The sequence below is a fragment of the Hordeum vulgare genome, chromosome 5H, assembly GCF_904849725.1.
Source record: "Hordeum vulgare subsp. vulgare chromosome 5H, MorexV3_pseudomolecules_assembly, whole genome shotgun sequence".
Lineage (NCBI taxonomy): Eukaryota > Viridiplantae > Streptophyta > Magnoliopsida > Poales > Poaceae > Hordeum > Hordeum vulgare.
The window spans coordinates 193,862,933-193,877,751 of NC_058522.1; the positions used below are offsets into that span (position 1 = coordinate 193,862,933).

A 14,819-nucleotide genomic window follows, 5' to 3' on the forward strand; every position below is an offset into this window, starting at 1 on the left:
GAAGAAAAACTACTATAAGCATGCAATTGGACAAACTCATCAGAATAGAAGATATCACACTTCAGAATAGCAAGACAGAAGATCTTTATTTTATGTATGGCACATGTACTTATATTTTTGCACCAAACTCTGCAAATGCATATATGCTACCAAGATAAACATCCACGGATTAGTGAGAATAGCGCATGTGGCATGCTGAATTTCCGATTCCTTTGTGTTTCAAAGCAATTGTGCACTTAATAGCAGCTGTCCACTGGAAGTCCATATAAATCCTTGTCATGTTTAGTGAAAAACATAAAAGAAAAAAAATCTTCATCAACCATATGAACTCATATCAAATCTGTTCTGTAAACATCCCAATAGATACACCACGAAACTTAGATGGACCATGATCTGTTCTATAACGATAATGTTAGGCAGGCAATGAAACTTATTTCATTGCTGACCGAAAATGGCTAGTTTATTTTTTAGGGAATGTGCTATTGTTTCGACCAAAATCCTTTTGCATCTATGCATTACCGGAGAGGTATACTTGATTCAAGATCACACCAGCAAATGTTGGTGACTCCTACTGCTACGAATTTCATATACTGAATAAGCAGCTTGCAGATACATGGAGCCGAGATACAAAAATAACATCCTCAACCTAGAATGCCACTCAGAATAGAACTCAGGTCTATGTATCACTCACCATGATCCATTGACCATCCTTCAATTGCTATCTGTGAAGTCCGCGTCGATAACATCTCCATCATTGGGTCCCTTTCCTGAGCTTGTTGATCCAGCACTGGGCGTAGGCTCGGCTTCAGCATCAGTAGAGCCAGCACCACCAGCACTAGTTTGGTTGTACATAGCCTGTCCGATCTGCATTACCTCCTGGTTCAAAGCCTCCATGGAAGTTTTCATGCTCTGTGTCGATCCACCAGCAATGGCATCTTTCAGTTCCTGGAGCTTTACATCAACCTTCTCTTTCACAGGAGCAGGGACCTTGTCCCCAAGCTCCTTCAGTTGCTTCTCCGTCTGGTAGACCACAGAGTCTGCCTGGTTCTTGGTGTCAATAGCATCTCTTTTCTCTTTGTCCTCCTGAGCGAACTTGTCGGCTTCTTCTACCATTCTCTCGACCTGCAAACCAAAATGTCTCAAAAGGCATGTTTATGCAACAGCACAGGCATTTTTATTTCTTTCTGGAGTGAACAGCATGCCATAATATACAATGAACAGATTACAATGGCATCAATTCTTTGTTTGCCAATTAAACCCCACAAGGCTGTATAAGAGGACAAATACACTACCCATTTACTATCCAAGGATTATGTGCAACATACTCTATTTTCAATATAACGCATATTACAATTCAGAATTCATGGGTTTGAGGAACAATTCATCTATTATTATATACTTTATCGGGCATAAAAGTTACTATGGCATTAGATTCATATTTGCAACTTACAATTATAAGGTTCACACAAACATGTGAGTAGATGGTCAAACCCTTCTCTTCAGGAAACACAACACACCTTACATTGTCAAACAGAGGGACTAATGCATGCATGCATGAAAGTAACATCATAACAGTTTTGGTGCAAGAAATAGTAACAAAACAGATTGGAAATCAAAGGATAATTAAATAACAAAACACTAAAATGAATTTTAACAACACATACCACCGAGAAAACAAGCACAGCACATTGCTGACATGACAAAAAAAGTAACAAATTGCATAACTAATTACCAAAACAACCAAAGTTTAGTGCAGTCAGTCGCACAAGAATGCTTGAAAGCATAATCATTGATAGCATACCTCGTCCTTTGGTAGTGTACTGGCACCAGTGATGGTGATATCCTGCTTCTTTCCAGTTCCCTTATCAACAGCTGCCACTGACAGAATGCCATTGGCATCAATGTCAAACTTCACTTCAATTTGTGGTACACCACGTGGTGCAGGAGGGATCCCATCCAGTCGGAAGCTTCCAAGAGACTTGTTGTCCCTGACAAACTCTCTCTCTCCCTGGAGGACATTAATTTCAACACTTGTCTGCCCATCAGCAGCCGTTGAGAATACCTCTGATTTGGAGGTGGGCAGTGTTGTATTCCTGGGGATAATCTTCGTCATCACACCACCCAACGTCTCCAAACCAATTGACAATGGAGTAACATCAAGAAGAACAACATCCTTCACATCTCCAGCCAAAACTCCACCCTGATGTTTCAAGGAATAGAGTAATACATGAGGTGTTATGTATGTTAATAAGTTAAGGGCCTCTTTGATTCGCAGGATTTTGAAAACGCAGGAATATGAAAAGTAGAGGGCTGGAGTGGCATGTCCATTTGAACCCTATAGGATTAACAAGGAGTTTTTGATGCCACAGGAAAAACAAAGGAATTGTAAAAAGAGGTTGGAGTGGATGTTAGATTTTCTATGAAATGTACTCCCTCAGTTCGTAAATATAAATCTTTCTAGAGATTTCACTATGGACTACATACGGATGTATGTAGACATATTTTAGAGTATAGATTCATTCATTTTGCTCCGTATGTAGTCTTTAGTGGAATCTCTACAAAGACTTATATTTAGGAACGAATGGATAGTACAAAAGATTCAATACGAAAAATTCCTATCGGATCCAATCCTATGAATCAAAGGACCAATGTAGGAAAAATTCCTAAGAATTTCTGGTAGAAACTAGGGTTATACCGGCCCTCTGCCTTAGGTTATAAGGGTAGGAGGGAGGTTGGAGGAGACGAGGGCGCCGCGACCGGCGTGACAGCGCCGTCTCGGCGCAGGGAGGAGGCGGCGGCGAGTAGTAGAGACGGCTAGGGTTAGGGCACTGGCTCCTAGTTGGAGCCGATCAAAATAGATTGATCTTTGCTTAATCTCAAAAGTGTTGATTACATGACTATATATAAGTTCCCTAGGCTATAATAAACTGGGCTAAGCCCCTAATATTATTAAGATAACTGGGTCAGTTTGGCTAACTGGGTCTCTGGTCATAACATAAGAATGGACTTGAAAGATGAATATCAGGCCGGGCCGGGCCGGGCCTCCGTGTAAATCGCCATTTTTTGTAAGCCCGGACCGAACTGCTTCACGGGCCCGATTTTCAAGCCCGACCCGGCCCGGACCGGGTTTTTCGGGCCGGGTCGCCGGGCCAGGCTGCCCATGCCCATATGTATGTGAAACACTAAAAAGGACAGCCCGGTGCACGTAACTCCCGCTTGTGTAAGGTCCGGGAAGGGGTCCGACCACTTTGGATCTTTTGTACATAGCATTTCCCTGCATTACTGCAAAGGGTTGTTTCCAGGACTCAACCCGTGACCTCATGGTCACAAGGTGCAAAGAGCAACAAAAGAAAAATGTAAATTTGGGGTTAAAGAAAATAACCTGTACGGCCGCCCCAAGAGAAACAACCTCATCAGGGTTGACGGTAACATTGGGATCCTTGCCTGTAATCTTCCTAACGGTTTCTTGCACTGAAGGGATTCGGGTGGATCCACCCACAAGAATCACTTCATCTAGATTACTAATAGACAGCTTGGCATCTTTCAAGGCATTATTGACGGGAGTTTTAAGCCTATCAATAGAAGAACAAAAGTATGAGATGAGTAAAGCCATCAAAAATATGAGAAAATGCAGAACCAGTGCACAAAAAAAAAATTATAAGCTTTGCCAAATTGATAGAACTTTCATGTTTACCTATCAATCAGATTTGAACACAGTTCCTCAAATTTAGCTCTAGAGAGGGTTGCCTCAATGTGTTTGGGCCCATCAGCAGTAGCAGTTATGAATGGCAAGCTGCAGTCAAAGACATTCATCTGTTTAAAGGATATATCTCCAGCTGAGCACATAGAGCACCATACAAAATTTCTATGGAAAAATACCTAATGTTGGCCTGTGTCAGCGTTGACAATTCCATCTTAGCTTTTTCTGCTGCCTCAGTAAGACGCTGAAGAGCTTGTTTATCCTTAAGAAGATCGATGCCTTCATCATTCTTGAAGGTGCTAGCAAGCCAATCTACAATTTTCTGTGTAATCCAGGGATAGCATTACTAGAAATTCGTGGAAAGTTAAGAAGAATACTATCAGAAACTGAGTCCACCTGAAGTATGAACAGCACGAGAATACAACACCAAAGAGAACTTTCACATGTAATTCCCTTTTAGAAGTTGAAACCAAACAAATATTGTGTAAAATACAAAGTTTTCAAGTGACAAATACTATACGGTGTTTTCAAGTTTGTGAACATGTATTAGTCTATTTTGGATCTGTAGCAAGGCACGGGCCCTTTGCTAGTTTGCCAGGAAATTTGCTGTATGTGCGTCAAAATAGCATGATGAACATTTGCAAAGTTTGAAACATGCGGTAATTTTCCAGGAACAATAGAAGAGGAATTACAAACCTTATCAAAGTCATCTCCACCTAAGTGTGTGTCCCCAGATGTGGAAAGCACCTCAAATACACCATCTCCAACCTCCAATACTGCAGAGTAATGTTGCTTCATCAGTAGTAATTACATCATGACCTTCTTATAAACCTCAGTGTAATTACTTTTAACACAGAACACCAAAGAAAACTATCCAAGTGGACATTCAATATTTTGAGAGCTCTTATTCTATCAACTTAAGTTTTAACAAAACGCTTAGTTTTATTTAGAAGTAGCTTTTGTAAATAAGTGGTCGAATATATTGCTCAGATCAAGGATTCATAGATATTATTCTCTGACTGGAGCATGTAAAAGTAACACGCTTCTAGATAAACAACTTTTGCTTTACAAACCAAACCGAACAGGACAAAACATTGCCATTTTCAGTATTCACCAATGATTCATCAAAGAAGGTCTGTTATGGAAGTATATGGCAGTGATAAGATTAACCATGTGGTCAGAATTTATAGCAGTAAATGTAAAAGATAAACACAGTTTGGTATTCTACCATACCAGAGACATCAAAAGTACCGCCACCCAAGTCAAAAACTAGAATCGTTTCGTTGTTTTTCTTCTCAAAACCATAAGCAAGAGATGCAGCAGTTGGCTCATTTATAATGCGGAGAACTTCCAGTCCTGCAATACGGCCAGCATCCTTTGTTGCTGTTCTCTGTGAGTCATTGAAGTACGCCGGAACAGTAACCACTGCTTTTGTAATTTTGTCATTCAGAAACTTAGATGCATCATCCACCAATTTCCTCAAGACCTGGAAAGGTAAAAATGTACCATAGAACCCAAATAAGTCACTCGCATTTGAATCATGTATGTTATAGGTCCATAAATTCACATGGTTATGTCAACTGAAGTTAAACATGAGATCTGCACATTTAGGTCCCTAAATTTGTATCTGAGTACAAAGAAAAGGGTGCGCACCTGACTAAACTTTAACAATTAGCACATCATGTGTTGCAACTATTTGGACAATGGACATAACTGAAGCAGTGATCTCTCGTAAATAAATAATTGCCAAACTGGTAGCAATTCAAAGTACTCACTGAGATGAAATATCAGCAAATTGCCTCCTTATTAAGCTATAGTATATAATAACAAAAGGGAAATTACCTGCGCGGATATCTCTTCCGCTGCGAACTGCTTGCCGATAGCAGGGCAGTCGAGCTTGACGTTTCCGTTCTCATCACGCACAACGTTATACGAGACCTGCTTGGCCTCGTCATCTACCTCAGCCATCTTGCGTCCAATGAAGCGCTTGACGGAGAAGAAGGTGTTTTCCGGGTTGACAACGGCCTGCCTCTTAGCAATCTGGCCCACTAGCCGTTCTCCTCCCTTGGTGTAAGCCACCACGGAAGGCGTCGTCCGCTGGCCCTCGGCGTTGGTGATCACCGTCGGCTTACCGCCCTCCATCGCCGCGACGGCGGAGTTGGTAGTGCCCAGGTCGATTCCCACCACCTTCTCGCACGTCACCCGCATCGTCAACCCGCGTGGCCGCCCGCCACGAGCAACCCGCATCTGCAGGGGCATGACCGCCGGCCGCCGCCGGCTCACGAAGAGAGAGCTCGACGGGGAGGCGCTGGCCATCGCGCTGACCTGGGAAGTGAAGATAGACATGGCTCGGGTTCGTTACGTAAACCCTAACCCTAGTGAAGCATTCAGGCGGCGATGGCCCGGAGGGGATGGAGAAGGAGGTGGGCGGAGGAGAAGAGGTTCCAGAGGGGAGAAGAGATAAGACGGGGAGAGAGTTTTATAGTACTGCAGAGATGGGTATCGGTTCCTTGACGAGTTCTTTTTTTTCTTTTTTAATGTAGGACAATATCGGTACGTTGCAACGGAAACACATATATGTATAATTGATATATTTAGACTATGCTATCAAGAATGAACTCAACCAAAAAAGTCATTCTACTTTGTACAACATCATACATGCGGACTACTAATATTTGTTTAAATAAAGATAGATGATATATAATTTCTTGTTGCAACAAAAGACAACCTATTGTTCATAAAATACTTCTCCGTATCTACACATTTCTTATACATTTCTCTTGCGTGATCAAAGACCTAATGCTTGGAAAATCGTCTACTCTTTAAAAGTAAACATTCTTGAAATCAGTCGACATGTTGGAGTCAAAAACTCAAACCATGATAATTATCTGTACTAATAAAAGCACGAGAGGACAGATCCAACTCACCATCTCAGCCGTCTAATTAAATTATCAATGCTTAAAATTACTATTAACGAAATCGTTAACGACACCCACCAAATCCCGTCGCTAATGATACCCCGCTCTCCACGCCTGTGAAGGCGAGAACCACTCCCACCCCGCCCCCGCCTCGCGCAACCGCCGTTGCCCCCGCCGCTCCCATTTGCGCGACATCCAGGACCTCGGCTGGGGCGAGTGCCCCGTCGGCTCCGTCCTCTCCATCCATGCCGGGTCCGCCGCCTCCTCCCCTGTGCCGCACGCCACCATCCACCCGTGCTCCGCCGCCTCCTCCCCCTAGCCGCTCGCCACCATCGACCTGGTCTCCGCCGCCGTCGTCCAGCGCGCCTCCCCTCCTAGCACACTCGGCGCCTCCTCCAGCCTGCCTTCCGCAGCGCCCGGCGTGGAGGGGAACAGGAAGCGGGTACTGAGGGGCCAGGGGAAGGCGGCGACCAAGAAGAAGGAGAGGCGCATGTAGTTTGGATCCACGCTGCCCGCCGCTCAGAATCTTTCCATGAGTTTCCTCCCTCTAGATCGCCTTCCCGTTTCCATAATAAGTTTCTCCCCGCATATGGTTGGTGAATGCATACATTTGCACGTAGCGGCCATTTGCTGCATCCGCTCGAAGCAGACACTGATCAACCAATCATGGCTACGTCCTGAATTTGTTCTTTAGCCATCGGTTAATGGCTGCTGTAATTTTGATTGGTTCTAATGGCCGCTGTAATTTTGATTGCGTGTGATTTGTTTCCAGTTCCCTCTGCTTCCCAAGAGCAGCCTGCTGCAGAGGCGAGCCAGGGCGGCGCCGACGAGGTCCGCGTCGACGGCCTCCCCGGCTGCGCGAGGGCCTTCGAGATCTGCGCCAAGTTCTGCTACAACGTCGTGGCCGCGAGGTGCGCCGCCGAGCACCTTGGCATGACGGAGGACGTGGACAAGAGCAACCTCGTGTTCAAGATCGAGGTGTTCCTCAACTCGGACGTCTTCCGGAGCTGGAAGGACTCCATCATCGCGCTGCAGAGCACCGTCGCGCTGCTGCCGTGGTCCGAGGAGCTCAGGCTCGTCGCGCGGTGCGTCGACTCCATCGCCGCCAAGGCCACGGCCAGCCCCGGGAGCGTGGTCTGGTCCTACACGTACAACCGGAAGGCGGCGTCGTCTGATGAGATCGTCGAGGCTCGCCGGTGCTCGTCGTCGTCGCCGGCGGTGCCACGGGACTGGTGGGTGGAGGACCTGTGCGAGCTGGACGTGGAGCTCTACAAGCGCGTCATGGTGGCGGTCAAGTCCAGGGGGGATAGGCTGCCTCCCGATGTCGTCGGGGAAGCTCTCAGGGCCTACGCCGCGAGGTGGCTCCCCGAGAGTTGCCGGCGCGGCGACACCCCGGCAGATGACGACGATGCTTGCGCCTTGGAAGTGCTCGAGACCATCGTATGGCTCATGCCGTCCGACGGCGACGGGTCGTCGCCGTGCGGCTGCTCGTGCCAGTTCCTCCTGAACCTGCTGAAGCTCGCCGTCCTGGTCGGGGCAGGGGAGCTGCTGAGGGAGGAGCTCCTGGACAGGATCGTCCTGCAGCTGCACGATGCATCGGTGAACGATCTCCTGATACCGGCCAAGCCGCCGGCGCAGACTGCCTACGACGTCGACCTGGTCGAGGCGCTGGTCGGCCGGTACACGCGGCGCGCCGGAGTGGACGGCATTGACAGGGAGGATGTGTTCGAGTCGAGACGAACGTGGAGGCGGACGGCCCTTCCTTGCCGGCGCTGTGCAAGCTCGTCGATAGGTACTTGGCCGAGGTCGCCGCCGACCCGAACCTGCCGGTTTCGAGCTTCGTCGGGCTGTCGACCTCCATGCCGGAGTCGGCCAGGCCATCGCACGATGCCCTGTACACCGCCATTGATGTCTTCCTCAAGGTACATTACATCTGATCTCATGCACGATTGTTTGCCACGAAGGTGTTCATTCTCTTGTGTCAAGAGAATCGCGCTGTATGTTTTCAACTTTTGATGATCTTGACATGAAAAATGCTGTGGATTCTTCTCGTCAGATGCACCCGAATCTATCCAAGGTGGAGAAGAGGAGGATCTCGAGCTGATGGACGTGAAGAAGCTGTCCAAGGAGGCGAGCATCCACGCGGCGCAGAACGACCGCCTCCCGCTGCGCGTGGTTGTGCAGGTGCTCTTCTTCGAGCAGATGCGCGCGGCGGCGGCGGGGAGCGCGAGCGCGGCGCTCCTGCTGGCCGCCGCCGGCGACGTCAACGCGCACCTGGAACTGGACGACAACGACGGCGGCGGCGACTGCTGGAAGAACCGCGCGCTGGCGCTGGCGCTGCCGGAGCCACCGACCCCGTCGGCGGCCCTGAGGAAGCAGATCGGGAGCATGAGCCTGAAGCTGGTGGGCGAGGAGCGCCGCCGCGCCGAGGACGTCGTCAGCGACGGGCGGCGGCTGGCGAGGAGCGCCAGCATCGCGAACCAGAGCAGCAGGATGTCGCTGTCGTCGCGGTCGCGGCGGATCTTCGACCGGCTGTGGGTGGTCGGGAAGCCGCCGGGGCCGGGCGAGGTGGTGAGCAAGAGCTCCGACACGTCCGGGAGCTCGCAGAGCCCGCGGTCGTCGGGCAAGCCGCTGGGGTCCCAAAGTCGTCCGGCGGCTCGTCGTCGAGGAACCGGCGCTACTCGGTGTCGTAGGCCGGCGGCAGAGGCCGAGGCTGGCTGTACAGAGGAGTCGGTCGCCGTCGCCGGACCAGTGGACGCCGACGACGGGTCAACTGCTGCTTGCATTGCATGCATGCTAACTTGAACTTCAATTCGGGGGTCTGTTTTTTCCGGAGAACGATCAGCTGTGGTAGAATTTAGTGATCTTTATGATTGTTTCGTCTGAACTTGACACGATGGGCTGGTCCTTCTCTTCTGTTAGAACTCATGGTGCTATTCAGCAGTCAATCTTCATTGCAGATCCCCGAACGGATATCATTTCAGTTGCCTGCATCAGTTTTTGACACCTTTGCATACTTGTCTCGCAAATGCCATGTCAAAACCAACAGTTGCATGTCTTGATTGGTTGCATGTATTGCATGAGTGGTCAATTAAGGCCTGTTATTTGGTTGCCTGCATTTGTAAACACATCTGTTTGGCTGGTTGTAAGTAGTTGCAGTAGTTTCTTTCTACCCCTAATGATCTGATCTTGTTGGTGATGATACGTTTTGTTTCATGGATTTGCACATGCTCTGAAGTACTTCTAGCAGCCAAGGAAGAGCCAGCGCAAGGTGGCGGTGACGGTGGTTGGCAGCAAGTTGTCGCTGTACGCCGGCGGCGCGGGGATTGACAATTTGTCAGAAATATTAGATGAGTTTCGGACAACAAGGTCGCTTATGGAGTATTTTCACCATTAGGTTTCCATTGCCCGACTCATGAAGGTATGATGTCTTGATGCCTCATTTATATTTTATTATCACTGTGTTTGTAATAAAAAATAATTTTCTTATTTTACTTATTGAGTGATATATAATAGGAGTGAGCTCCATCGATGAAAATGTTTTAAAGAGATCGACAAACAATATAACTCTTAGAACACATAAGTTAATTTCTTTTTTAGTGTATGAATGCTGCCCTATCACATGCCTTAAAAGATTTGTAAGTTACACTTTCGCATGATGAATTCACGGGATATCATGCTTAAAATTGGAGTTCTATTTGGAGAGAGGTGAAGTATGGAGAATCGACATCTGAAGCAAAATAAAATGATCACAATATGTTTCAGTTTATATGAAGTGTCTCATGTTTCTCCTGTATAATACTCCCTCCGTTCCAAAATATAAGACCTTTTAGGTATTTCACTAGAAGACTACATACGGAGCAAAATGGGTGAATCTATACCCTAAAATATGTCTATGTACATCCGTATGTAGTTTATAGTATAATCTCTAAAAGGTCTTATATTTAGGAATGGAGGGAGTATTAGGCTAAAGTTTTTTTTTCTCTGTACTACTCCAGCTTGGTTCTACGTCAAACCCCCAAACAAAACCTGGATATCTCTTTCATTAGGCTAAACATGCATGTCTCCTGTTTCTCCTATATAATATTAGGTTAAAGTGTCTACTTTATACATTGCCTTGGATTTTCACAAAAAAGTAAATGGTACGTATAAGCTAGAAAGAGATTTGATTGCCTCAAATATCCTGTAATTCCATGTGATGAGAAATAAGTCATCATATGTTTGACAAGCAATTTTTTCTTTACTTTACTGTACCATATTGTTTGTTATTTTTTTAGTTGTCATTTGGGTTAATAAGAGCAGGGAGGAGCTTGACGTTACTGGCCGGTGGCATCATGACCTTGACTAATATTTCTTCCTGATTTTGAGACTAATATTTCTATCAGCTTGACTATATCACTCTACTGCATCTCGGTTTATAGCGGGAAAAAGACCTATTTTAAAGACCTAACTAGCACAACGGTATGAGATTCAGTTTACATGGGTAGGTCAATGGTGGTATGCTCCAACTTCCTATGAGAAGGAAGCGAACTACGTGCAGAATGAAGCAAAAAAAATCATAATCCTTGTGTGCATGCTTATCGCTTGTAGAATGATGATGATTTCAGTGAATTTGGCTTTCACAGGTGAAAACATTGAATTATGAACTATACAAATTAATTTTTCAAAATAATTATTTTTAGATGAGCATTGTTGTGGTTGATATGATATTAAAATTTTCTTTGTATTATGTTATGTTTGATTAGTATAGACTGGCATACACGTGCGTTGCACGTGCCATGTACTAGTCCAATGAAGTGCAAATGGGAAATAAATCTTTGAGGTTAGCACATATGTGAGGTTGCTCATTTCTTTTCTTCCATCAAGAAAATAAATCTATCTGTGGCATGTTTGCAAATGATTGCTTATTGAGACTTAACTCGTAAGAGCCTGCAAAGTTCACAAACACGAACAGTAATGACGTGGAATACTGTAAAGATATCAATTTCTCGGAAAGAGATCTCACGATCCAACATCAAAATAGCCTCCTCTTTATCATCTTTATATTGATGGCAACAACATCACATGAATTTTGTACAGTATAAGTGGTACTTTGGTCGAAAAGGTACCCTGCAAGCAAAATTTTCTGGTTACCAAACAGACTAACTTTGAATCGAATGGGGTCATCCATAGCTGTGTCGTGAAGAAGTAATGGTTGTCCATAGTTGTGCCCTGAACTGAAGCATGCCAGCTTGCGGAAAAAAAGGCAGTCTCAATTATCAGGTTCCATGAAATCAACCCAGCCACGGATGCCGTTCGTCGTTGTCGCGGCCACCCGCAATCCCTGAGTGAACCACCGCGTCACCGAGAACCGCCGCATCACCATCTTCCTGCATGCGCGATGAACTGGTCCAGAATGCCATCTACAAAACACACGCATCATCTCTTCCCCGACCACGGGCGCCGTTTGCCGCCATCAAATTTGTCGCAGTCATCACATCCCCGATACACAAAGTGGTGCAGTCGTGCATGAACAAACGCAGGGCACAAACTGCAGCTCCGTCTTGCCCAGGACTTCTGCGAACAGTGTTGAATAAATCCCAAACTGCAGCTCCTCCCTAGGTTGCAGGATCCCTCGCTCCGGCCTTCCTTGTCATTACCGGTGACCGCCGCCTCGCCGCCCGCCTTCGGATCGGCCTCCCCAAACCCCTGGGTGACCAGGGGGGCCCCGGACATCGCTCAGGTGGGACCAACATTCATGACGAGCACTAGCCCAGGTTGTTGATTAAATCCTCGGGGTAGCTATTCCCTATGCAAATTATTATTATGTGATTAGCACATTAAAACCAATGTTGGGTCCTACCGGACAAGCCTTAACACTACATGATTTATCAAGGGGGTCCCCATAACAACCCCGAACGTGTTAGGAGCGATCAGTTATGGAATCAAACACCGCTAGCCAAAACTAAGGCGGCAACAACAGAACAAATAACCCGACAAAAGGCTAGGCCTCCCGTCATTTACCAAGTATATAGGTGCATTAATATAAATAGCAGTATTAAACATAATGATATCAAAATACTCATGTTATCACATGAGACAACTGGCACCTGCATCTAGCAAAGCTACTCATTAGAGGTTGAGCAAGCCTACTTAGCCAGACAACTTTTGCTAGGAGAGGGAGGTGTTTGGGTTTCATGGCAATGACATGTGGCAATTATATCAAGTGGTAGGCAGAGAGCATGTATCGAAGGAAACGTGATTCCAAGCATAACAAAGCTAGATACGGTATCAAGGTCAAGGTCATCTTGCATGTGATGTCTTCAGCTTGGAACTGCTCTTGATCTTCCTGCACGTACTCTCGAGAATCCACGTACTCGCTCTCCGATCCCGATGCTACCCAAGATAAAATAACAACCAATGAACACCAACACAACATTATGCAACAAGCAACACGATGCATGAGTGAAGAAGGAAGCATGCATCACTATTCTAGTCACTTTCATATGCATTAGTTGAGTTAATAGAATTCTGGAAAGAACCTCATATTAAGTTATCTTGACATGCATGATGATGGCATGAACATGTGCATCATGAGAAATTGATGCAAAACATATAAAGAACGTAGAGAACGGAGTTACGGTTCAACCGGAAACTATGAAACAAGATATGGAGACCTACGGTTCAAATCAGCCACAAACACACTCCAATGGCACTCCCGTGGTGTTACCAGGTTGCCACATGATCAAACAACTAAGTATAAGTGGGGTGGTGCATGGAAACACACCAGACCATCAATAATGCCCACACAAGCTTCAAATCAACAAAAGCATGCAATCTGTTTTTAACAGCATCATAGCAGTTTGTCTACAATATTTAAAGTAGTTATAGCCATCTAAATGAGCCAAACAAGATATGAGGCAAAAGCCATTTAAAATCTCTACAACCCTCTGCAAGAAGTTAATACAAAGGAGTCTCACATGAGCAGATCTATAGACACTAACTTGGACAAAATATCACAGATTCTGGGACTTAGTGAAAATCACATATTTTCACCAGGTGCTTATGCTCTGAAGCATTTTGGCAGCCTCCAAAATGATATCTACAGGAAGTGAATAAGCATGAAATTTAACAGGGAGCTAGACAAACACAAAATCTCACAAACTTTAGTTTGTTGCATGGGCTGATTCCCAACACATGAGCTATTGCAACCAAGACAACAGGGTAAGAAAATAACATCAAATTCTCGGACTTAGTGAAAATCACAGATTTTCACAAACCTGTCAGTTTCAGCCAAGTGTCAACTTTGACAAGGCACACTAGGTGCATGCAAATTCCTAAGAACAAAACAAAGACCCCATGATGTAGAGGGGTTCACCCACTACTACTATATCAAGGATTCATCATCATAGGGTCAAGGCACTGTTGGGGAACGTCGCATGGGAAACAAAAAATTTCCTACACGCACGAAGACCTATCATGGTGATGTCCATCTACGAGAGGGGATGAGAGATCTACGTACCCTTGTAGACCGTACAACAGAAGCGTTAGTGAACGCGGTTGATGTAGTGGATCGTCCTCACGTCCCTCGATCCGCCCCGTGAACAATCCCGCGATCAGTCCCACGATCTAGTACCGAACGGACGGCACCTCCGCGTTCAACACACGTACAGCTCGACGATGATCTCGGCCTTCTTGATCCATCAAGAGAGACGGAGAGGTAGAAGAGTTCTCTGGCAGCGTGACGGCGCTCCGGAGGTTGGTGATGATCTCGTCTCAGCAGGGCTCCGCCCGAGCTCCGCAGAAACGCGATCTAGAGGAAAAACCGTGGAGGTATGTGGTGGGGCTGTCGTGGAAAAATCGTCTCAAATCAGCCCTAAAACCTCCGTATATATAGGTGGGAGAGGGGGGGGGGGGCTTGCCTTGGGGCTCAAGGAGCCCCAAGGGGGTCGGCCGAGCCAAGGGGGGAAGGTCTCCCCCCCAAACCGAGTTGGACTTGGTTTGGTGGGTGGGAGTCCTTCCTTCCCTTCCCACCTCCTTTTTTTTTCTTTCTCTTTGACTTTTCTTCCAGTGCGCATAGGGCCCTTTTGGGCTATCCCACCAGCCCACTAAGGGCTGGTGCGCCACCCTCAAGGCCTATGGGCTTCCCCGGGGTGGGTTGCCCCCCCCCGGTGAACTCCCGGAACCCATTCGTCATTCCCGGTACATTCCCGGTAACTCCG

General features: G+C 46.5%; 1 protein-coding gene and 1 pseudogene across 1 annotated transcript; one reads left to right on the plus strand and one right to left on the minus strand.

Moving 5' to 3' along the window:
• Positions 1 to 311: 311 nt before the first annotated feature.
• Positions 312 to 6,174, minus strand: LOC123395402 (stromal 70 kDa heat shock-related protein, chloroplastic-like). Its single transcript, XM_045090391.1, has 8 exons — positions 5,543 to 6,174; positions 4,934 to 5,186; positions 4,397 to 4,476; positions 3,880 to 4,022; positions 3,695 to 3,793; positions 3,383 to 3,572; positions 1,802 to 2,200; positions 312 to 1,122 (listed from the first exon to the last, which is right to left on the minus strand). The coding sequence occupies exons 1-8, from the start codon at positions 6,044 to 6,046 to the stop codon at positions 712 to 714; spliced, it is 2,079 nt and encodes a 692-aa protein (XP_044946326.1). The 5' UTR covers positions 6,047 to 6,174; the 3' UTR covers positions 312 to 711.
• A 522-nt stretch (positions 6,175 to 6,696) lies between these two features.
• Positions 6,697 to 9,505, plus strand: LOC123395403 (annotated as a pseudogene).
• Positions 9,506 to 14,819: the final 5,314 nt, after the last annotated feature.

What these genes read in the sequence shown, in the direction of transcription:
- LOC123395402 (XM_045090391.1), bottom strand. Translation starts at nt 6,046, where the DNA reads ATGTCTATCTTCACTTCCCAGGTCAGCGCGATGGCCAGCGCCTCCCCG. An exon ending in CTGACACAGGCCAACATTAG is followed by an intron (nt 3,794 to 3,879) that starts GTATTTTTCCAT and finishes CTTTGACTGCAG; the next exon opens with CTTGCCATTCATAACTGCTA. An exon ending in TGTTCAAATCTGATTGATAG is followed by an intron (nt 3,573 to 3,694) that starts GTAAACATGAAA and finishes TTCTATTGATAG; the next exon opens with GCTTAAAACTCCCGTCAATA.